The 24,210-nt window shown below is 46.6% G+C and overlaps 1 protein-coding gene across 1 annotated transcript in view; it reads right to left on the minus strand.

Annotated features, from left to right (window-relative positions):
* TYW2 (tRNA wybutosine-synthesizing protein 2) overlaps positions 1-24,210 on the minus strand; it is a 173,872-nt gene that overhangs the window by 15,809 nt on the left and 133,853 nt on the right. The window contains exon 7 of the mRNA XM_086964617.1: positions 10,696-10,853. Coding sequence (XP_086820743.1) covers positions 10,696-10,853 — 158 coding nt within the window. The remainder of the gene's footprint in view (positions 1-10,695; positions 10,854-24,210) is intronic.

Below are 24,210 nucleotides of genomic sequence, written 5' to 3' on the forward strand. Positions count from 1 at the left end.
CACCTAAAGAAATAAAATATATTATGCCTCAATAATGATTAAAAGTGATGTATACAATTAAGGTAAATTAATTTACAATCATTATTTATTTAATTTACTAGTCAGGCACTGCTGATTGAAAACTATATCAGAATAGAGAGCCCTGCACTTCCTATCTGTATGGAGGTCAGTTACAACTGAATCCAGGACCCATGATTGTGAGCCCTATGCAACGAACTGTACAGATCGAGAAAAAGACAACACGGGTGGTGTGGGGAGAAGCTGGGGCGCTAAATCTGTGCTCAGTTTAGTATGGGTTAACTGCGTGTTCTCTTTTCTCCTTCTTAGCATTCTTGTTCGCTCAACTGGTACAAGGTGACATTTACATAAAAATGCTATCGGTGTATAGGCCCACGGGCTGATGTAGCACCAAGTATAAAACCTGAATAAAAATGTATTTAAAAAGAAAAAGACAACAAGGTTCCAGAAATAAAATTCAATTAAACTAGTAGTTGTTGATCAGTGACTGTATGACCTCCAAAAACAACTCAACATTTTTGCATTGTCCAGGTTTATCAGAAAAGCATAAACTTGCTTTTGGACACTTCAAAACCCCACATGTTTTCATCCTCTAAGCAGAAGTCGGATGCCTCAATGGCATTAGAATGCCAAAGTCCTTTCTAAAGCATGATTTAGTATTCCATTGATGCTGTTCACCCTTTCAAAGCTAAATATAACAAGCAGGGGTTTGTAATAAAGAAATAATTAAAATCATATTAAGGAGAGTTATTCAATTTATTCCTTGTATTTATATGGTAATCAATGCAGCCAGTTTGACTTTTCAAAGGGAACTTGGAGAAGGAGAGGGATAAATAAGAGAAGGGTGGGTGATCAACTACTAGAGGTGATGAATAATCAGAGTATGAAGAAGCCACCAGTTGCGGTGATGGCTAAAACCTGTCAAACTGGTGACAAGGTATTGGTAGAGTTCAATGAGGAAGAATGGAAGATTCTGACACTAGCAACAATTTAAGTATAGTAATCTGGTAACCATTCACAAATTCTTTGTGGGATTTGTGCCCCTCCTTATATGATCATCCTCTAGAATCTAAAGTAAATAAGTCATTTGATCCCACCAAATTGTTCAATATTCATGGTGTTGTACAACAGATTTGTTACAATTTAGGTATCGTGGGCCTCTTGTGGTATACCAACAGTAGTTTTTGGGTCTTATAATGGACCAGTCTACAGTGCAGAGTTATTTGAACAAACACTGATGTACCAAATAAAGGCATGGTTAGAGTCCGACACAAATTTGATCATGTAGGTCCTGGAGAGCAGACAGCCAGTCTGCCAGGTCAGTCACCGGTCTTGCAGGAGACCACCTGTCACATTTAGAGATCTGCACCTGGTGGGGATTTCTTTGATGATATAGCATCAACCAAGATGGTGATACACGCTGGTCACTGTTAATACAGAGTGTTCCGCCAGGTATTTTTGCCTGCTTGATATCAGAAGCCTTTTCCTGACAAAGAAATACCCAATGGCCCGGACGTGCCTGGAGTATTCAAAATGGCTCTGTGTGACCCACTGTGAGTTTTCCCAGGTTCGGTCTGCCATGCTGTGCTAGGGAAAATCTACAAATGCGGCTGAGGCCGCACTACATTGGAGGGCAGGAGGCAAGTTCCAGATAACCCCAAAAAGTCTGGGATTCTTGACGTCAGCCATTTGCTACACACAATACAGTTCACAGTTTTGAAAGAAATGGTATTCCAAAAGAATACAAATTGTGCCATTACAATTTAAAATATGAATTCCAGTAACGGGACAGCACAGAAAAAGTAACTATTTTTCAAGTTACTACATATTTTTGTGTTCCTGATACAAAGTGTCAGAACACAATTCTTATAGTTCCATGGTAGAATTAGGAAGCTAACATAAAGTAAAAGAAAAAAGTCAACAGTTAGCACTTTTTTTTCAAGACCAGGTGTTGTTAACGGAAGTTGGGTTTTTGGTTAAATCATCAGTGGCAGATACAGCAATTACTCTATTAAACGCTCCTCAAAAGTATGCCAATTTGTGGCAGCTTATGTGTAACTTAGGGAGTGCACATTTGTCAATAAATTGTACAGATCTCCTAGTAAAAGGTGATCTCAATTTGTTACATATGCAATTCATGATAACCGTCTAGGCATCTAGGATTATAGGACCTTAGATTTTGAAGGAATTTTCAATCATTTTGCAAACATTGCGTGGTTGGTTGATGCTTGGGCACATAGGTCTGTTCGTTATTTAATAACTAATGGCTCATACAGGTGATAATCTAGGACTGATTTATCACTGCCCGACATGAACATGACTCAGAATGTACTGATTGTAAATATCAACAAAGGATATGTGGCACCCTTAACAGAAAGTAAGACACCCTTGTACAAATAATTCAAAAACCTGAATTTGTTGACTGGATGTTGTTGTCTTGGGTGCGGGTGGAGTTCGGAGGCAAACCTACAGCAATGCAAAAGAAATTTAAGTCTCCAAGTAGAAATGCAGGCACTGTAAGGAGTCACGCAACTGTTTGGAATAGTCAACATTTTTGTTTATGGCAACTAATACAAATAATATTCCAAAAGGCGGAACTGGATACAGTATGTCCCTTACCCGGACTACAAGAAATGGTCCCTACTTGGACAAAGGCATCTACCTCTGCCAATCTGAGACCCCTAGTTCTGGCATGGGTTAAATCCGTGCTTCATGCAAGCCTAGCGATATGAAAATTAGCCTGGACTCTGCTCCTCCTGGGAACAGGCCAACCCAAATTGCCAAACCAGATCCTCCCTGGACTAGAAACAAGCATCCTTGGACCGGTTTTGGGGTTATCATCCCTCATCAGCCAGGCTAGTTTGAATCCAGTGGCACAGCAAGCAAGAAACCCACATCTGGGCATACCCATCCCAATGTTGGAAATAAATGCTGCGCAAACAAATGATGGACATGGGTCCAGTGCTTGCTATGCCGCAAGATTCAAGCTAGGCTGGCTGATGAGAGGAGATACTCCAAAACCGGCTCCAGGATGCTTGTTTCTGGCCCAGGGAGGACCTGGCCTGGCAGTTCAGGCTACACTGTTCCCATGCGGAGCAGAGTTCGTCTGTTTTACATATGGTTGGGTCTAAACTGGAATGGAGCGGCAAGCAAAGAAATTATGTATTTAACCCAGATCTATGACTAGAGGTGAATGTTTGATTTGTTCAGCATTCCGTCAATCATCTGTTCCTATTGCAAATTTCTAAAAGTGTAATTTTCAGAATTGAAACTTAAATCCTCCTTCACCATATGTTAACATTTTAAATTTGAATTCCAGACACCAAACATGAACTGGTTATCTCTTTCTACTTGGTAATTACACTTATAAAATGAAATAAAGCAATTCCAATTGTGTTCCTATGCGAGAGATAGGCCTTGCAGTAGTGAAAAATGAATGCAAGAGTTTTTTACTACCAGGACATGTAAGACTTAAAAGTACATGCCCTACTTTGTAAATACTTTGACTTTGCACCCTGCTGTCGGGGCTCTCTAGTGCCTAACCTAGGGGTGACATATGTATTAAAAGGCAAGATTTGGGCCTGGCAAAAGATTTATTTTGCCATGTTGAAATGGCTGGTTATAAACGCGCACACCAACTCTGCAATGGGATACTTAAGTGGGTGGCACAATCAGGGCTGCAGGTCCACCAGTAGCATTTAATGTAAAGGCCCTGGGTACATACAGTACCACTTTACTAAGGGGGTATAAGTAAATTAAATATGCCAATTGGGTGGAAGCCAATTCCACCATGTTTTAAGGAGCGAGTACAAGCACTTTAGCACTGGTTAGCAGTGGTAAAGTGCACAAAGGCCTACGGTCAACAAAAATGAGTTCAGCAAAAATAGGAGGAGGAAGGCAAAATGTTTGGGGATGACCATGCAGAAAGGGCCAGGTATCATTGTGATGGGAAGGTCACCAGGAAAATATGGGTTGACAGCGGAATTTGATAAACTTTTTAAAACATAGGTATCGAATTAGCAGTAAAAATTTACAATGAGACTGTTGAATATGATTTGTTCTCTAGTACAATGCGACATTCACAAGTATGTCTGTTAAACTTAGGGCAAGATCTGCAGGACTGTACCCCTCTTACACTCGTCTCACCACAGCCCCTTCTTGTGGAACTTTACATGCTTCATCTTATTTACATTCCATGCTTGTGTGGTAGTCCATGCTCCTTTTTACGTTTTCACTTTTTTTGCACTTACTTTAGAACACTCATTGTGAGAAGTATTTGACAAATTTATTTATTGATAGTTCTGTGTATAAATGTTGTCATAAATGTCTGTTATAAAAACTACTAAATACAGATTGTTCAATCTATTTCTCAAAACTGCGGTTTCTGTTTTAAATGTACTAACTGAACATATGTTTTTCAAACAAGATTTACAGCGCTCTAGAGCAATCGTATGCTGTATACACCATTAGATACCAAGAGAACCCTGTTCTTGTAATGACACAAGTGAATAGCATGTGGCTTCAGCATCATCTATATAAAATGCCTATTAGATGTCAAATCTCATAAAGAAAGATTGAGAAATAGAGTTTCATTCAACCTTCTCAGATCATTGACAAAGCAGACTTATCCAATGCAACGTTAGTGTGAATCTGTTGTTTGTTGGGCCTGTGAACATTAGGATGGTCCTCCTGCAAACCTTTTGCATTAACCCTCATTTTGCTGAAATCGTGTTTTTTGGCTTTAGGGCTTTGTGCAATTTACTACTGCTAACCTGTGCTACAGTGCCTACTCCTTAAAACATGGTAAAATTGGCTTACACCTGAGCTGCGCATTTAATTTACTTATATGTCCCTAGTAAAATGGTATACCATATACCCAGGGCCTGTAATTTAAATGCTACTAGTGGGCATGCAGCACTGATTGTATCTCTCACCCAAGCAGCCCCTTAAAACATGTCCCAGGACTGCCTTTGCAGAATGATGCATTTTTTAACTGCCAATTTGACTTCAAATATAAGCCCCTTGCCAAGCTTTAAACTTCCTTTTTATTGCATTTAAGTCACCACTAAGGTAAACCCTAGGTAGCCCATAGGGCAGGGTACAGTGTAATTAGACAAGTACTTTTAGGGTTTACATGTCCTGGTAGTGAAAACTCCTAAATTAATTCTTCACTATTGCGGGGCTTACCTATCCCATAAGATAACACTGTGTTCCCTTATTACATTTAATAAGTATTAACTTTAAATTAGGAACAAGTTAACATTTCACGTCCATCAATTGTTGGTCTTTTACTTTTTGAAAGCATTTTCCTGCCCTATTTGGTGCCTGGGCCACATGACTGGGTGTAGTTTGCCGTTGGACTTTGTTTATTCTTTCTAAATAGCCACACAATGGGAAGCTTAGGTGCGCCTAGATGGGCCATCAGTGGCAGGATGCCGGCAGGGCTGGGCACAGCCCCACTTGCAACTGAATAGACCACGCACTGCCTTTACACAGAGGACTTGTCACCCCTGCATTGGTTTATGCAGCCAGTTTGGAGCCAGGGCATGGGAAGCAGGAACTTCAAGCACTTCAAAAGGAAATTCTCTAGAGACTTCTCCTACTTCAAAGAAGGTACCAGGTACAAAAATATGACTCTCAGACCCACTCTTCAGTTCCCTTTCTGGACTTGCGGAAGGACTCTCCGAGGACTGCCTCCTGCTGTGTCCTGTTATGTACTTCAGAAGACTGCTTTGCTGCACTTAGTAGGATTGCTCTGCTTCCTGATTCCTGCCTTGAACCCTCAGAGGTACGCATTCCTGCCTTGAACCCTCCACGCACGCAACCTGGGCTTCATCCTGGACTCCTCCCTCTCCATGACCAGACAAGTCAACACCGTCTCCGCGCCGTGCTTCAACATCCTACGCAAGCTACGTAAGATCTTCCGGTGGCTCCCCACCGAAACCAGGAAGACGGTCACCCAGGCCCGTGTCACCAGCCGACTGGACTACGGCAACTCCCACTACGCCAGAACCACGTCCAAACTTCACAAAAAGCTCCAGCGCATTAAGAACGCCTCAGCACGCCTCATCCTGGACATCCCCCGACACGGCCACATCTCCGAACACCTGAGAAACCTGCACTGGCTCCCCGTCAGCAAGAGAATCACGTTCCAACTCCTCACCCACGCACACAAAGCTCTCCACAACCAAGGCCCAAGATACCTCAACGACCGCCTGACCTTCTACACTCCCACCTGCCCGCTACGATCGACCAGCCACGCCCTCGCCGCCGTCTCCCGCATCAGACGAGCCACAACGGGAGGAAGATCCTTCTCCTACCTGGCTGCCAAGACGTGGAACTCCCTCCCCATCCACCTCCGCCTGACCCAAGACCACCTCTCCTTCAGGAAGCAACTCAAGACCTGTCTGTTCGAGCAGTAGCGGACCCCCCTCCCCCAAGCGCCTTGAGACCCTCCGGGTGAGTAGCGCGCTATAGAAATGTTTTCATTGATTGATTGATTGAGAGGTATGCATTGCTGCTTGAGCTCGGTTCATTGCTGAAACCAGGACTACCAGAGAGACTCCAAGGGCTCCTGATAAGAGCCTCAGGGACAGGAAAGTCTCCAACCATCTTGAATCTACACCTGGACCAGCCTGAGTAAGTCCTACACCCCCAAGTGGTGCTCCTTCAGTCCTGGACCATTGGTGACAGTGCTAAAGGTACCCAGAGAGCCAAATCCCAAAACTTTGGACTTAGAAAGTTGTTGGCTAAAATTTGCCCTGAGAAGCGAGAGAAGACTTTGGCCAACCTGTTTGTGTAGCCGCCCAAGGTGCATCACTGGTCCCCTGACTTCGCGGCAGCTCTCACTATGTTCTTCTCTTTGCATCAGCAAATACTGTTCAGTGGTTCATTGCCAAAGGGGTATCCCCCCAAGTGGAACTCTCTTCAGCTACAGCCACCAGCCTTGTCCTGCCAGAGATTTTCAACTTCCAAAAAAGAAACTTAGTCCTAACAAAGGAATCTTCACTGCGGGAAGTGCTGACCAGGCCCAATCCTTTTCTTGTATCCAACTTGCGCTCAATTGCGGTCGGACATATTTTTTTACTTTGACCCAGTCTTGTGTGACTAGATGTCAGTTGCTGGCGCTTTAATCTTTTAGGCACTAGTTTTTACCATAAACTTTCAAAATGGACTACGGTTCTACTACTTTTTGTTGTTTTGGTGTCAATTTATTAAAATGTACTCCATTTTTCTAAATTGGTGTGGAGTTTTTCTTGTATTGTGTTTTCACTTTACAACTGTTTGTGTGCTGTATAAATACTTTAGATATTGCCTCTAAATTAAGCCTGACTGCTTTTGTGACAAGCTACCAGGGGGTTAAGGTTAATTTAGTGACTTTTATGGTTCACCCTAACAAGTATTGTGCTGTTACTTGAGCAGGGTTAACACCCTAGTCAACCAACAACCCAATTTCTCACATTGTTTATGCAACAGAGGCATATATTCTTAGATATTCTGTGAATGTCTGACAATGGAAAAGCTTCGCTCTGCGAATATTGAATTGCTGGTACCATGGCACCCAAATAGATGCACCAAGGAAGCATATATAAGCAGAATCACATTTTCCATATCTTGTCTTTAGCTGCATGTTGGTGGTGAAAAACTACAATACAGACAACGCTGGGGTACAAATAGAAGAAAGCAATTACGCCAAAAGAGAGGGGAATTTTAAAGACATCTTACTTTTGACAATTATATAGTTTTGGGGAATCATTCCAAAAAGGTGCTTATAATTCACCTTCTTTTTGCATAGTGGAAACCTTACATTAAAGGGGACAATTAAACTGAACAAGAACGTGGTAAATCCTACAGTGCTTTATGGTGAGGTGTTTTGATATGTGTGACCTTTTGAGTAAAACATGTTCGAAGTTTACTACTACGTTTGAGTCTCTGTTGCCCTGTGACCATTATTTTGAGCATAGACTTGCTAATGACATCAAAGTTGTGACTCCATGGTTTGGCAGACTTTCCGGCCATCATTCATTAGAAACAAAGGCTGAGATTACATGCGGTTCCAAGTGAGAACACAGAATATGAAACCTCACAATGTTTAGGTCTCGGACCGTAGGCTGCGCTGGCGCGGTCTCGCTCCGAGATTAAATGTTTTCTAGAGTGGGGCTTGAACCCGCCCCTCTTCTCCATTGGCTGGCTTCCTAAAAGGAGGCCAGCCTTGGAGGAGAGGGGCGTCACTCCATTCAAGCCCCATCTTTTTCAGATTCGGGGGCGTGTTTTTTCGCTTCTTTCTTGTTTTCTTTGCCTCCTCTTTGGCTGGAATTTTACCTTCCAGCCAATGGGAGAAGGAGAGAAAGAAAACCAAGCCCCTGATTCCGAAAATGACACTGGTTTCTCCGAGGCATTCTTGCTTAGCCTCGGAGAAACATGGTGGTGCTGCTTGTGTTTTTAAAGCCACTAATGCTGCCACGACAAAGGCTTTACGATGCCAGGCACTGCTTTACAGGCTTTCAGACTCAGAGTAGGGCTGGCCGGCCCGATCGATTATATTCAATCTGGAAAAACCGGCTCTTTGGCTCTCCCGAGGAATCATTTCTATACCCACTCGTCTGGCTTGTGAGGTGCATTACAGTGTGCTTGTAACTCAATTCAGCCTCTCCGCGGTGGGCTCGCCTTCTCTGAAAAGGAAACCCTTTCCGAGGTAACGGCTGCTTGCTTTTTCATAACGCACCACAGCGATTTCTCACGAGTCACTTCCGCCCCCGCGGACAGCCACTCCAACAAAACACACGGGCTGCTCAGAATGTTTTCTTCGAAAAATAAATGTCGTGCTCTATCTCACCACAGGAGCTGGCTGAGTCAGGTAGTTTCATCTCAGACGACTTTGTGATTTGGTATCGCTCTTCGGCAAGAAAGCGCAACCAGACACAGGAACAGTGCATGAAGCCTGCGTTGCATCTGCACTTACAAACCGCGCTACACATTGCTGTACTCCCGTACAAAACTACCAGGCAAACGCTGGGCTTTAAGTGGGAAACAAAAACTTGGGGTCTCCCTCTCTCAAAGGGGTGTGGTCAATACAATTAAGGGCGTGGCTTAACACTCTTAAACTAAAAATATGCTAGCATAGTGTGCCGCTCGACTTGTATTTGGCCGTTTGTCATTGCCTCCAGATATATGATAAAACAAGTAACATCATACCTACAACAAGTCAGGACTATTGGCTTTGTCAATGGTTGTTAGTTGCATAAGATAAATAAGCAGCAAGTATGGCTTGTATATTATTTTGAAAAAGCTTCCACTTAAATCTCTGGTGACACCACGACAATGTAGCTGCACCAGAGTTTCAAAAAGAGAAGGGAAATCCAGAGAGAGAAAATTGCTCTCTTTAAATGATTTCCCTTCCCCAGCAACGCTCACCTGGCATGACGTCATGCCGTAACTTCTCCACTAGTGAGAAGTGAGCAGTGTGAGCAGCGCACATCGATCGGCCTGCTGTCATTGTAGTCTGGAAAAAACTGACCGCCTGTGCCAGGGCACAAAACAAAGTCCGATGGAGACCCTTTCAAAGCCCCCCTTTAAAAACCCTGTTCCCTCGTTGTGCTTGCTTTTCTGCCCCCTGTTCCCTCGTGCTTGCTTTCCCGTTCCCTTGTTGTGCTTGCTTTTCTGCCCCCTGTTCCCTCGTTGTGCTTGCTTTTCTGTTCCCTCGTTGTGCTTGCTTTCCTGCCCCCTGTTCCCTCGTTGTGCTTGCTTTCCTGCCCCCTGTTCCCTTGTCGTGCTTGCTTTCCTGCCCCCTGTTCCCTCGTTGTAAGTGTTTTTTCGGGCCTCTGTTTCCTCGTTGTGAGAGTTTTTTCTGGCCTCTGTTCCCTCGTTGTGAGCGTTTTTTCTGGCCTCTGTTCCCTCGTTGTGAGCATTTTTTCTGGCCTCTGTTCCCTCGTTGTGAGTTTTTTCTGGCCTCTGTTCCCTCGTTGTGAGCGTTTTTTCTGGCCTCTGTTCCCTCGTTGTGAGTGTTTTTTCTGGCCTCTATTCCCTGTGTGTGGCTCTCTGTGTGTGTGTGGCTCTGTGTGTGTGTGTGTGTGTGTGTGGCTCTCTCTGTGTGCGTGTGGCTCTCTCTGTGTGTGTGTGTGTGTGTGGCTCTGTGTGTGTGTGTGGGGGGGGGAGGGCTCTGTGTGTGTGTGTGGGTGGCTCTATGTGAATGACTCTGTGGGTGGCTCTGTGTGGGTGGCTCTGTATGTGTGTGGGTGGCTGTGTGGATGGCTCTGTGAGGGTGCAAATGCAATAGGTCTTGCATTTACGAGCGATTAAGCTATTGGCATTGTAAATGACAATGCCATTTATTTAGGTTTTATAAAACCAAAACATAAATAAAAATGTCATGAGCAATGCCAATAGCTCTAACTTTAACAATGCCGAGACCATTGCATTGTAAATGCTTATTTTCTAGGTGGGGCAGAGAAGAAACATTGCTCTTTTTGCTAAAACAGACAATCATTGTGGCAACGAGTTCACTGACTGAAAACGTACACCTGCAGAACTATGGGTACGTGCTAGCTCCCCTCTCAGCCAACCATGGGCCCATGCATAGTTGCACACTCCCCGAATCAAACCTTGTCTGAAGTACGAGAGAGTCAAGTCAAGCATAAAACTCAATATGAAATTTAAAATTAAATAGCCAAAACCTACTTGCTTATTGTCACCCTCGTGTATCCTACACCTATCAGAAACTCTGTTCAGGTCCAGGTTCCTCCTCAGTGCCAAAATTGCTTGTGGATTCCATTCACAGGCGTGCACAAATGCTGCTCCCGCATGCACGAGAAAAGGTAAAGTAAAATAGCCAATTCCTGAAGGTAGAGACGAGAAAAAAAAAAAGAATTATGTACCAGTGTACGTTTGCAATGCTCCTATTCAACAAATTATCCTCGTGGGGTCTCCTCTCCCTTAATAACATTGAGAGCACTACAAATATGATTTTACTTTCAAATGGCTTTAAGTAGGAAGCAACTTTAGAAAGTGATTAATCTTCTTACATGCACAGAACAGAAACGGGCAGAAGAAAATACAGCAGTCAATAGATGCATGGCCCTACTGAAAACTCATAAGCATATAAGTATTAGATACTGGAAAGCCCAACTGTAAATACTCGTAATATCCAATTTATGAACTCGTGAGGATGCAATTGAGGTATTGCATAAAGCAGTAAGAGTGCACTTATTCTCAGTGTCTGTTGTAGAAAGTCTAACTCGCTGAATTTTCTTAAAAGGGTGCTAGCAAATATAAATATAGCAAATATAAAAATACAACTTCAAGTTAATTTCAGAAGGTTAAAGACTAATAAAAAAATATCTGACAAAACAAACAAAAATATTATTTCATCGAATAATAAGACTGGAGTTTTTAAGCAGATCTACTTGCCCATTTGGCTACCCCAGGGAAAAGTTGACAAGGTATTATCGCGAAGATCTAGTTCCTGAAGACAAATAATCTCATCAGCAAGCGAAATCCCAATCACACATATAACAAGACAAGCCCTCCAAAAAAATGCTGAAGCTAAAAAACACAATTAAATTGGAACAAGTAGCGAGAAGACTTATTAGGTTGCTACTAAGATCTCAGTTCTGACCAATACGCCCTGCCCTACAGGGCTCGAGTCGGGGTACCACGCCGGTGGACGGCGTCCCCCCACTTATTTTACCGGGGGGACACCCGTCCCCCCTGCTAAACAGCTGGACTTCACTCTTTGTCCTCTCTGGGATGAGGAGATCGGCACCTTTCGTGACGTCACTTCCTGTCGTGATGTCACTTCCGGTGACAGCGTCCCCCCACTTCTTTGTTTACGACTTGTGCCCTACTGCCCTAGAAATGTAGGGCTCACAGTAATTAACCCTTGCTCCCGCTTAGGCTGAATCTTGTGCTGAGATATCTTTCTGACAAAGTGGGGTTACCTCCCTACTTTATTGGCAGATAATATGGTTCACCCAAGAGCTTATCTCCTATCGTAGACGTCTGGAGGAAATCTAGTCTGTCTGATTCCCTAGATATTGCTTGACTGCGGTATATTGGGGCAACCCTATTGGAGGCTGGGCTTGCTAGCCTGTGGAGTTGTCCTGGTCCACCAAGGGCAGTCTGAGTCATTGCTCAAACCGACATTCTGGAGCAACAGAGATGCTTTACTACAAAGCCAGCAGAGTTATGGCTCTCTGACAAATGTTCTTACTGTTAAGGACTCGTACAGGAGAGAGGATCTCCTAGATGAGATAAACGCGCCACTAGCTAGACAACCGTATTTACAGTTCCGGTACGGAACCTTGTCCCTTGGCTTGTTTACAGGCTCGTTTACAGCTCAGCGGGCTCATCCCATTGAGGACCATGATGTACAGTGCCTTATGTGTGGTGCACCAAAAAAACGGTTTAATAGGTCTTGTTTTTTTGCCCCCTGTATGCTAACTGTAGGAAAAAATTGATTATTCCACGATTCCCCCGAACACTGGGGGTGAGAGAACACAAAGAGGCCTTTAGGATGTTTTATTCTGACACAAATCACCTAATTGATTTTGGCCCAAGTAGATCCCTAATGGAAATGTGGAGATTGAGGCAAATGGATTAGTCGGACATGATGGAAAAGGGATCATAAGATTGTACGCAGTCCATGCCATCAATTTGCGATAAAATGTGAGAGCTCTTTAAAACTGCAAGTTCTGCAATTAGTGACGCATCTGCTCTGTGGTAGCCCCTGAGAGGAATAGACAGAGATTTTTAGTTATACACAGGTCACTTTACGATGCAATAGGGACGTAAAACCATACTATCAAGGCTCTCTACCATTGAGGAACGTCCAAATTAATACCCCCCTTGGAGAAGTCATTGCAATAGGACTGGATCTGCTTACAATGTCGTTTAACTTGTTACGCTGCTATAAAGTGTTCGGAAGAATGTATTTTTTTATGGAATAGGGGGGTAAGAATTGTGATTAATGTATTCCATAATGTATTCAGTCCCAAGTTAATACGAGGCGTTTCTACACTTTAAGTGAAAGAGGAATGTCATAAAACTGAGCTGATAGTTGGGACACTGACCCCAGCTTGCTCCTGCTTAATTGTTGCATACCACAATCAACTTTACTGAGATGTCCTGATGGGAGAAAAATCAAAATATAAAATACTATAAGGTGGGAAAGATATTTTTGGTTGGAATAAAACCTTAGATTTACAATATATGCTTTTCCAAAGTAACATCAAGTAAAAGTATTGCGTTTCAGAAAAATGCTTCTTTTTGCCATGTTTGACCCATTTTTTCTCAGAATATCTGCTGTTTTGATTCCTCTCAAGGCAGACACTCCTGAAAACAGGCAAACTACATGTACTCTATTTGAAAGGACAGTCATTTTCTTTTTTTTAAAATTGCCATATCTGTCATTACTTTGACCATTCAGTAAAAAACGTTTTGCACAGTCGTACATAGTGCACATAGGGGGTCTAAGAGTCACATTTGCTTTCCAACTTGCATCTTAAAGTGCAACTAATGAACATGCTTCTGGTATTTCTCAAATGAGTCACATGGAATACACACTTAAGTTAGAAACTTTTGATAGGAAAATTATTTCTCAACATCAGGTAATCTAGTATGGTCAACGGTCAGTGGGTACGCATCAGTACCGGACAGCAGCTCCTAGGAACCATCATCCCCTGTAACGTGGCACTCCTCCTGGTCCAGTAGCCTGAACTCCAGCAGCAGGCTCTTACTGGCCCGGTGGAGGGCTACAGATGGGCTCAGGGGCCAGCACACAGGCCCATGCAGCGGCCCCCCTGGTAGCAGGTCCCCTCACGTTCAAATACACGCTCTGACTGAGCACATGGTGGCACAGCCCCCTTATTTATACGCCCCTCACCCCACCAACCAGGCAGCGCCAGAAGCTTATAGAAGCGTCTGGGGAAACTGGTTCTAACTGGCTCAGGTGGAGGAGTAGAGCACCCTAGGTGCCAGGCTTTCCCTCCAAAAGCTTGGATGACTGGGAACCGAACAACTAGACTGCTAACCCATCACAGTCAGGAGGCCCCACACACAGCCATGGCATCCATTTTAAAAGCGACATTTCACTAAGGTGCATTCTGGCAATGGGGGAATTACAGGTGAGCACACCATTGCATTACATTTACCATCGCATCTCACACTACACATGGCCTATACATTTCTCTACCATGAGGGAGACATCCTCAACTATGGGGGTGGGGGGAGGAAAAGCGAAAGATTTCGGGATAAAGGGCCAAGTCCAACACTGACATTGGGACATAATTCAGCAGAGCCCATGTGTTGTCTGCAATCTGTTCGGAGCAGCGACCTACAGGTAGTGACCGGGCTTTCTCTCTTTCACTTCCAGCTGGGATCAAGTTAAAGGTCTGATTGAAAGAGCCATCATGCTTTCTTTTGTTCAAGTATCATTCTGGCTGGGAGCAATCTGGAGCCTATTGCACCTAGATGCCAATGCAATGGTAGAAAACAAAGACACACAGCTTATCGCTTTACACGTGTTTTAAAGAAACTATGACTTGGAGGCAGGGATTTAACTTTTTTCAACTACCCCACCCCCCTTGTAAGACATGTGCATGTACTGTAAAAATGCAAGATTTATCTGTGTGAATGAGTAATTGCACAAATAAGAATTTAAATGCCACCTAATTATCTTTTACATTCAATTCTTTTACAGCGCTACTCATCCCAGTTTAGGGTGGCTGAGTGCTTTACATCACACACAGAAGTGTAATAAATCATACAAGTGCATATATCAATATACAGGAAATATTACACAAGACAATAACCATACTTGTAAACATTATGTAAAGAGTAAATTGATGGGAGAAATACAGGGCCGGACTGGGAATCACAACCGGCCCTGGCAAAGTGGTCGGCCTGCCCCAACCTCCCCACTCGGTGCAAAAACGGGCCTGTAACAGAAACGGCACCCAGGGGCCCAAAACCGCCCCCCACCCGTGCGGCGCACCGGGGGATTGCCTGGAGCCCGCTATGGCCAGTCCGGCCCTGGAGAAATACAAAGTCAGGATATAAAATGTAAAGCAGTGATTGTGGCTACCTGTGCCAACAAGAATTTGTTACTTCGCAAAGGAACCCTTTGGAATGTAAGCATAAAAAAAGATTGAGAAAAAAAACTAAGATCTACACCCATTTACTTATAGTTTGCATGCAGCTCCTTGATGCTGCGAAAAAGGTTGCTGTGCTGTTTTAGAATGATTGTAATTTATGAACTGGATGTGGTGGTAAGTGGACTGTGGCAGCGTCCCTACCGCTTTTAAAACCTAAGCGCTATTGCGTGTAGCTCGCCTGCTTAGCGGCGCGTGAGCATTTTATGCTTTTTTAAATATTGCACCTCATTTCTCCTTACCTGGCCGGGAAGCACAGCGTGTTGGCAGCGCGTTGGGTGTGCCCCTTGATTTTAGCTCGGCTGAGCTCCACTAGACGGATCACGGAGGACTGGACTCGCCCCTCCCTCCCGCCTCGGTCTGACGCCGGTGATTAGCGCCGTTTGTGCAGAGGGCGTGGAGGGTCCGAGCCAGGCACTTCCGGTAGGGAACAGCAGCGCTCTAGTGGTTGGAACGCTGGGGGGGATATAAGGCACTGGATTCTGGAGCCTTGTGTGGTAAGTGGACTGTGGCAGCGTCCCTACCGCTTTTAAAACCTAAGCGCTATTGCGTGTAGCTCGCCTGCTTAGCGGCGCGTGAGCATTTTATGCTTTTTTAAATATTGCACCTCATTTCTCCTTACCTGGCCGGGAAGCACAGCGTGTTGGCAGCGCGTTGGGTGTGCCCCTTGATTTTAGCTCGGCTGAGCTCCACTAGACGGATCACGGAGGACTGGACTCGCCCCTCCCTCCCGCCTCGGTCTGACGCCGGTGATTAGCGCCGTTTGTGCAGAGGGCGTGGAGGGTCCGAGCCAGGCACTTCCGGTAGGGAACAGCAGCGCTCTAGTGGTTGGAACGCTGGGGGGGGATATAAGGCACTGGATTCTGGAGCCTTGTGTGGTAAGTGGACTGTGGCAGCGTCCCTACCGCTTTTAAAACCTAAGCGCTATTGCGTGTAGCTCGCCTGCTTAGCGGCGCGTGAGCATTTTATGCTTTTTTAAATATTGCACCTCATTTCTCCTTACCTGGCCGGGAAGCACAGCGTGTTGGCAGCGCGTTGGGTGTGCCCCTTGATTTTAGCTCGGCTGAGCTCCACTAGACGGATCACGGAGGACTGGACTCGCCCCTCCCTCCCGCCTCGGTCTGACGCCGGTGATTAGCGCCGTTTGTGCAGAGGGCGTGGAGGGTCCGAGCCAGGCACTTCCGGTAGGGAACAGCAGCGCTCTAGTGGTTGGAACGCTGGGGGGGATATAAGGCACTGGATTCTGGAGCCTTGTGTGGTAAGTGGACTGTGGCAGCGTCCCTACCGCTTTTAAAACCTAAGCGCTATTGCGTGTAGCTCGCCTGCTTAGCGGCGCGTGAGCATTTTATGCTTTTTTAAATATTGCACCTCATTTCTCCTTACCTGGCCGGGAAGCACAGCGTGTTGGCAGCGCGTTGGGTGTGCCCCTTGATTTTAGCTCGGCTGAGCTCCACTAGACGGATCACGGAGGACTGGACTCGCCCCTCCCTCCCGCCTCGGTCTGACGCCGGTGATTAGCGCCGTTTGTGCAGAGGGCGTGGAGGGTCCGAGCCAGGCACTTCCGGTAGGGAACAGCAGCGCTCTAGTGGTTGGAACGCTGGGGGGGATATAAGGCACTGGATTCTGGAGCCTTGTGTGGTAAGTGGACTGTGGCAGCGTCCCTACCGCTTTTAAAACCTAAGCGCTATTGCGTGTAGCTCGCCTGTTAGCGGCGCGTGAGCATTTTATGCTTTTTTAAATATTGCACCTCATTTCTCCTTACCTGGCCGGGAAGCACAGCGTGTTGGCAGCGCGTTGGGTGTGCCCCTTGATTTTAGCTCGGCTGAGCTCCACTAGACGGATCACGGAGGACTGGACTCGCCCCTCCCTCCCGCCTCGGTCTGACGCCGGTGATTAGCGCCGTTTGTGCAGAGGGCGTGGAGGGTCCGAGCCAGGCACTTCCGGTAGGGAACAGCAGCGCTCTAGTGGTTGGAACGCTGGGGGGGATATAAGGCACTGGATTCTGGAGCCTTGTGTGGTAAGTGGACTGTGGCAGCGTCCCTACCGCTTTTAAAACCTAAGCGCTATTGCGTGTAGCTCGCCTGCTTAGCGGCGCGTGAGCATTTTATGCTTTTTTAAATATTGCACCTCATTTCTCCTTACCTGGCCGGGAAGCACAGCGTGTTGGCAGCGCGTTGGGTGTGCCCCTTGATTTTAGCTCGGCTGAGCTCCACTAGACGGATCACGGAGGACTGGACTCGCCCCTCCCTCCCGCCTCGGTCTGACGCCGGTGATTAGCGCCGTTTGTGCAGAGGGCGTGGAGGGTCCGAGCCAGGCACTTCCGGTAGGGAACAGCAGCGCTCTAGTGGTTGGAACGCTGGGGGGGATATAAGGCGGATGTGCTGTCGACAGCGCAGCGGGCGCGACGAAGGCGCGCCGGAGTCGCGCCAGAGTTAAGCCCGTCTGCGCCCGTCCGCGGCCGACTGCGGCCCAGGGCCATAACCCCTGCCTCTCCCTCCTGTCAAATCTCCTGGAGTCGAGATGAGCTACTTCTCCTCCGAAGAGAGCTACGCGGGCTATGCCCCCACAGCATTGATGCAGGGACCTACGCGGGCTGCAGCCACTGTGAATACACCTTTGACACAGGCAAGGCGCTAACCGCAGGCCAACATACTTTGGTATGTGGTCTACTGAATGTTCGCTCCCTACGGAAACACGCCCTCGACATTCATGACCTCCTCACCGGGAAACAGTGGGATCTTTTATTCCTCACGGAAACGTGGCTTGATCAAGACTCCATGCCGGAGGTCATTGAGGCCATTCCTGAAGGATACGGTATACAAAGGCTAGATAGACCACGCGGGAGAGGGGGCGGTATAGCCATTGTTGCGCGGCAAGATTACCAATGTCAGCTGGATCGCACGGCGATCGACGGCAGTGAAGCTGGCGCTTTTTCCATTTTGATTAATGGCTGCTTCACCCTGAAAGGCTTGCTAATCTATCGTCCTCCAGGCTCTTCTACAGCCTTCGTTGAAGAGCTAGTGGAAGGTGTTACAGATGCCGCTCTACGCTCGGACAAATATCTGGTCCTAGGGGATCTGAACCTTCACCTAGATACCCCCTCGGACAAAGTGGCGAGCGAGCTATGCCACACGATGGCTAACTTACAATTTGAGCAGAAGGTACTGTTGCCCACCCATAAGCTGGGTCACCTTCTGGACCCAGTTTTTGCTAACTGGAGCCAAGTGGACGCCCATGCCCCGATTCCCATTGCATGGTCCGATCACTTCCTCGTCCCTTTTACAATCGAATCACAGGAACCCCGTCCCAATGACCCCCCCGCTGACAAACATCCTAGGCGGAAATGGACAGCGTTCTCCCAGGCCAAATTCAATCTGGCACTTACCGAGAAAGGTCTTCCCGGGGGTGACGGGGCTGATGAAGTCAATTCCAACTTTGACCAACGCATTTTGGAAGCCCTGAATCAGGTGGCACCGCTGGGCTTGTCGAAATCAGGCGGCCGAATACAACGGTCGGCACCTTGGTATAATGAAGATCTGCGAACGGCCAAGGCTGCATGTAAACGCGCCGAAAGGCAATGGAGGATTGCATACTCCGCGCAGGCCAAAACTGCTTATACCGATTGCAGGCGTGCATATCATATGATGATTAGGAAGGCCAAATCATTGTATTATTGCAATAAAATTGAGGAAGCCAAACAGTCCACCAAGGAGCTTTTCTCTATTTACAAATCCATTGCAATAGGAAAGACTGCCACAGCACCGAGGGAACTTTGCACGACGGAGGGCTGTAATCGTATTGCGGAGTACTTCGCAACTAAAGTCTCCAACATTTATAACTCCTTCCCCCAGAAGACAGATAGAGGCACTGCCCCCGTGGAACTCCCTAAAAGGGAAGGGGAACATCGGTTGACCATGTTCGCCACTCCTTCCACAACGGAGCTTCTCCGCATATGTGGATCCATCAAATCCGGTTCCCCCAGAGACCCGACTACCCCGAGCCGGCTCAAGGACAGCTTACCAGTGCTAGAGCCCTACGTACGTCAGCTTCTGGACGTCTCCTTTGAGTCTCAGGTGGTCCCGAAGGCCTGGAAGCAGGCGGTGGTACTTCCCCTGCAAAAAAAGGCCAACGTCAGTTTTGATAAGTTGGATAACCTCCGTCCTATCTCCCTCCTTCCCTACATGGCAAAGGTGGCGGAAAAAACAGCCAATATACAGCTCATGCAGTTCGTGGAGACGGCTTCGCTACTCCACGACTCGCAATTTGGCTTCCGTCCCCGCCACTCGACGGAGTCCGCTCTCCTCGTGGCGGTAGAAGCTCTCAGACAGGGAGTTGACGAGGGCCAGACGATGGCACTGATCCTTTTAGACTTAAGCGCAGCATTCGACACTGTAGCACATTCCACCTTGCTACAGTGTCTGAATGAAGGCGGGGTGACAGGTGCTGCGCTTGGCTGGATCAAGTCCTTCCTCTCTGAGAGATGTTTTCAGGTCAGACTGGGTGAGTGCTATTCCAGGGAGATTGAGCTGGGCCAGGGCGTCCCTCAGGGTTCGTCCCTGAGCCCAACTCTATTCAACATTTACGTCTCCCCCCTAGCGGCTATTGTGGAGGGTCACGGCCTCCGCTTGGTGTCCTATGCCGATGACACGCAGTTGGTCATCTCCCTATCGCGCGCGCCTGGTCTTGCGGCAGACATCTTCAGGAATTGCATGAAAGACCTTGCTGCCTGGATGTCTGCCAACTGTTTAAAGTTGAACGGGAGCAAGACCGAAGTGCTCGTGGTGGGGGGTGTACCGTCGGCGTGGTCGTCGGCGTGGGGGCCACCTTGTTTGGGGGAAGTCCCCGCTCCCTGCCGTGAGGCTAGGAATCTGGGCGTGTGGGTCGATAAGGACCTCACCTTTGGCCCACATGTCGGTCGGGTGGCGGGGGTATGCTTCAGCGTTCTGAGAGCTCTTAGGAAAGTCTTAGACCTGCTTCCCATCTCTGCTCGTCGGACGCTGGTGCATGCCTTGGTCACCTCCCGACTTGATTACGGGAACCTGCTTTATCTGGGGGCCACAGGCAGGGTCATCGGTCGCCTGCAGGTTCTTCAAAACGCGGCAGCGCGGTTGGTCCTCAGACTCCCCAGAAGATCTTCCGCCAAGCCAGCCTTGCGAGCGCTCCACTGGCTCCCCATTGAGAGGAGAGTAAAGTTTAAGGCCCTTTCCACCTGCCACCGTATTCTGTACGGCAAGGCACCTCTCCCGCTCCAGAGCCTAGTAGCCTACTACGAGCCTACACGCAGTCTTCGGTCCTCGCAGGTCGGGCTGTTAAAAGTACCAAGAATATCTAAAGCTCGTATGGGAGGCAGGTCCTTCAGATACCTTGCTCCCAAATGCTGGAACAAACTGCCACTGGAACTTCGGCTTGAGCCCTCCGAAATCCAGTTTAGGAAAAAACTTAAAACTTATCTTTTTCAGTAGACAGCTGGGTTAGGAGGAGGGGGGACAGTCATTTCACTTACCATAGCGCGGGGACACGCCAGTGGCGTAACCAGGCGCCTAATAAATGTCCAATAATAATAATAATGTAGCAAAAAAATTCAATATCAAAAGCAGTACCCCATTTACCGACTTACATAAAAAACAAATCTATGATCTGCATGTTAAGCAATGTGCTTTATAGAAGGCACATTAACCGTCTATGCTACTTTAGAAGTCAAAAACGTGACTGGATAAAACACAGAACTCTCGCCGAAATGCATTAACACTGGAGTTATCTTATCGCTATTATAATCTCCTCAGAATCGCTATGCACACAAAGATCTCGGCAGCAGGTGTCTTAGCCCTATAAGTTATTTTAAAGTGTTTGTGGCCAAATAATTAAGCTAGAAGAGATTTACTGTCACTCACATATGTCCTTGTTACCAATTCCTTTGGAGTGGATTTATTTTTAAATAAATGTATGAAATGACTTACAGACTTTACTTTCCATGCTCTGCCCCTTGTGACTCTACCCCCTTTTCTCTGCCACATCTTGACCCCGAATTCATGTGCTCCTGAGGTATATTGTTTCCAATTCCAGCACAGTATGGCAGGAACGGTAAACTGCTATAGTTCCTTTAAGTTTATTTATTTAAAAGGTTTTTTATAGCGCTGGCTAGACCCGGAGGTATCAGAGCGCTTTACATGAGCATCAGATCATAATTGCAGTGAACATCGTTTTAAAGGTTACACAGTTGTTCGAGCATGGCAACATAGTTACATGTAAGGTCGAGATAGACAATAAGGACATATACGTAAGGGAAGAAGCAGGTAAGGGGAGAGATTCAGGGGCAGGGGTAGGTGCAGGGGAAGTAGACAGAGTGAAGGAGGGAAAGAGGAGGGGCGGATAAGAGACACAGCATGGAAAGAGGGGGAGGGTGACGGGGTCACAAACCAATAGACGAGCAAAAGCTCCGTCCAAAGTCCAGTAAGTTGTGATCCCCGGGCAAGTGGTATCATTTCAGCCTCTCTGTTGCGAGAGGTTCCCTTTACACAGATTCTTAAGAGTGACAGATCTAATTTATTCAACTTATTCCATACTTTCCATCTCAGCAACTGCTGCGCTATTTATTGTTAAGGTCTTTTTAATATCATCATCTATATCTGTAATCTTCTCCATAAAATAAGAGGAGAGTTTATAGCGAGTCCTTTTAGGAAGCAATCAGCCCACTTACAACTTGAAACGTCTACCTTGAGCCAGTAGGGTTTTTCTTGTAGAACCATAACATTTTTCAATTTTGTCCTGTCACTTTCTTCATAATTTCCATTTCTTAATTTATTCTTTCTGCCTGCCTTACTTTTCTCTAACCTTTAAATTTATCTAGCTTTAAGAACCAATGATTATTTTTTAAGACGCTAACCCAATTGGTTTAATTACTGGAAATGTCTCACTAATAAGTTTAGCTAAACTAGATTGAAATTTTTCATCCAGAATATTGGCAACATTATGAGTGGAAACGTCATTCCAACTATTATTGAACACTGCTGGTGCTTTACCCATATCTAGTTTACTCCAATCATTATGCATAATCACTCTCTTTTTTGCTCACAATAAGCTCTGTTCCACATTTATAATATCTTTGTGCCCAAAAATTAAGTCTAAGGTGTCACTCGTTTGATGCGAGGGACCATCTGCCCTGTGACTTGGGAACCTGTTTCTTTCTGATAGGAGAGAAGGGGGTCTTGTCCCCCAGGAGCTGGCGGCCCTAGGAGGAAAAGTCCAACTGCCGAGTTCAGGAGGGATGCAGCCCTGAAAAAACAGTTTGCCAAGGGAGTGTGCCCGTAGTAGACCGGCATGTAGTCAGGGTCTCCTGAACTTCATGTCCAACTAAAGACTAGGACCCTTATTACGATAATAGGCTAGCGGCCCACTGACCACAATCACATCGGTCAGGAGACCTAGCGACAAATTAATTAATTAATTGTGGGTTTGTAATGCGCTAGAATCAACTCCCGAAGGAGTATCTCTGCGCAGTAGACCGCTGGGGAACCTGTCCTGGCTTTCCCTGTGAGATGGTCTCTACTGGGTATTTCCAAGGTGAAACCAGGCATCCCCGGCGTATGTGGGGGGCCGTTGTGGAGATGAGGCAAGCTAATGCCCAGAGTTGCCGAGTGTGATCCCTGGTTAGAGTAGCCACCGAGATGAGAATTATCGAGTCCGCTGACCCTGGTGCACGACCCTGCCGTGTCGGGAATTGAACCCTGGTCCCGGGCCGTCCTCTGCTCTCAGGTCTGCCGCCTCTAACCAGCAAGCCACACCACTCCACAGGGTCCGACTGCCCCAATTATGATGCAACTGCTGGGCTGGCAGTCAGAAAAGTGCACTTTAGCACTGCGGATTGTGTTGCAGCCCTGGAAAAGGGTGGCACACAAATTGCAGTGTTAAAGAGAACTCTGTGCACATCCATGCACTGTGTGCCATGCACTTTGTGGTGCATGGCATGCTTACCATGGATGTGTGTGGGGGCACTACATGTGCTCTCTAGGCAACTTTGCTGTGGCCCACGAGGGACAGGGGACCTGTTTAAGGCCCCCCAAAGTCCATTTCCGACAGCCTTTTCATGGCATTGGGATGGCCATGAAAAGACTGTAGGAAAAGGACATTGTAATCCAGACGGTGGTGTCTGACTTGGCATCCCCTTCATTAGGATTGCGATTCTGACCGCTGCCACGACAGGATAAGTGGATCCTGTTGGAGGCGGTGGTCTGGCCCTCGTCCAACAAGGTTCCGACTGCTTGCATCATAATGCGCGGTTTGACCGGAGGGCTAAGAGTCAAGCGAACTACCACTGATGGCCTGTGGCAGTCCATCTGACATCGGAATTAGGCCCTAAGTTTATTAGCCGTTCACCCAGGGCATCTGCGTCTGCAACCACCACAGAGGAAAGAGGAGGACCTGTGCTAAATCAGCCTTTGCTATACTGTAGTATCTCAACCCAGTGCTTGGGACGAAGGAAAGGATTCCACACTGTGAGGGATTGAGCCCCATGTTCAGAGTGCCTTTGCTGAGCTGCCGCAGGCGTTGCCTGCCGACATGGAGAGAAGGAAGTGAAGCCGCCAGGATGAAACACGGTGACTGTGAGAGAAGCTGCCAAACAGTCAAATGTTATAATTGACCTACAGGACATAGGTTATAGGGAAGCTACTCCACTTTGCCATAATTGCACCTGCGCATAATTCTAATACTTCCTATTTCTCTGTGTTGCAATCCCCATAGACCCTTAGATTGCATCCAACTAGTACTACTTCTACTTTATGTACAGCATTATGGTTCATTGGGATTAAATGACTTAAAAGAAAATAATTTGCAAAGACATTCACTTATTGTGCCTATTGCATTATTGTTGATTTCTTTGTCTATATCCACTAAACTTCCTCCAGGACACACCTTGGATTGCTTCTCCTCGCTACCCTGAGAGTCAAGTGTGGACAGGTTGCACTTGGCCCATTTTATAGCGCCATATTAAGATGAGCCAAGAACACAAGTAGTAAACAGCCCAAACCACTACGGTTCAGACCCAGTA

Source organism: Lissotriton vulgaris, chromosome 4_1 (genome assembly GCF_964263255.1).
Source record: "Lissotriton vulgaris chromosome 4_1, aLisVul1.2, whole genome shotgun sequence".
In the NCBI taxonomy this organism is placed as follows: Eukaryota; Metazoa; Chordata; class Amphibia; order Caudata; family Salamandridae; genus Lissotriton; species Lissotriton vulgaris.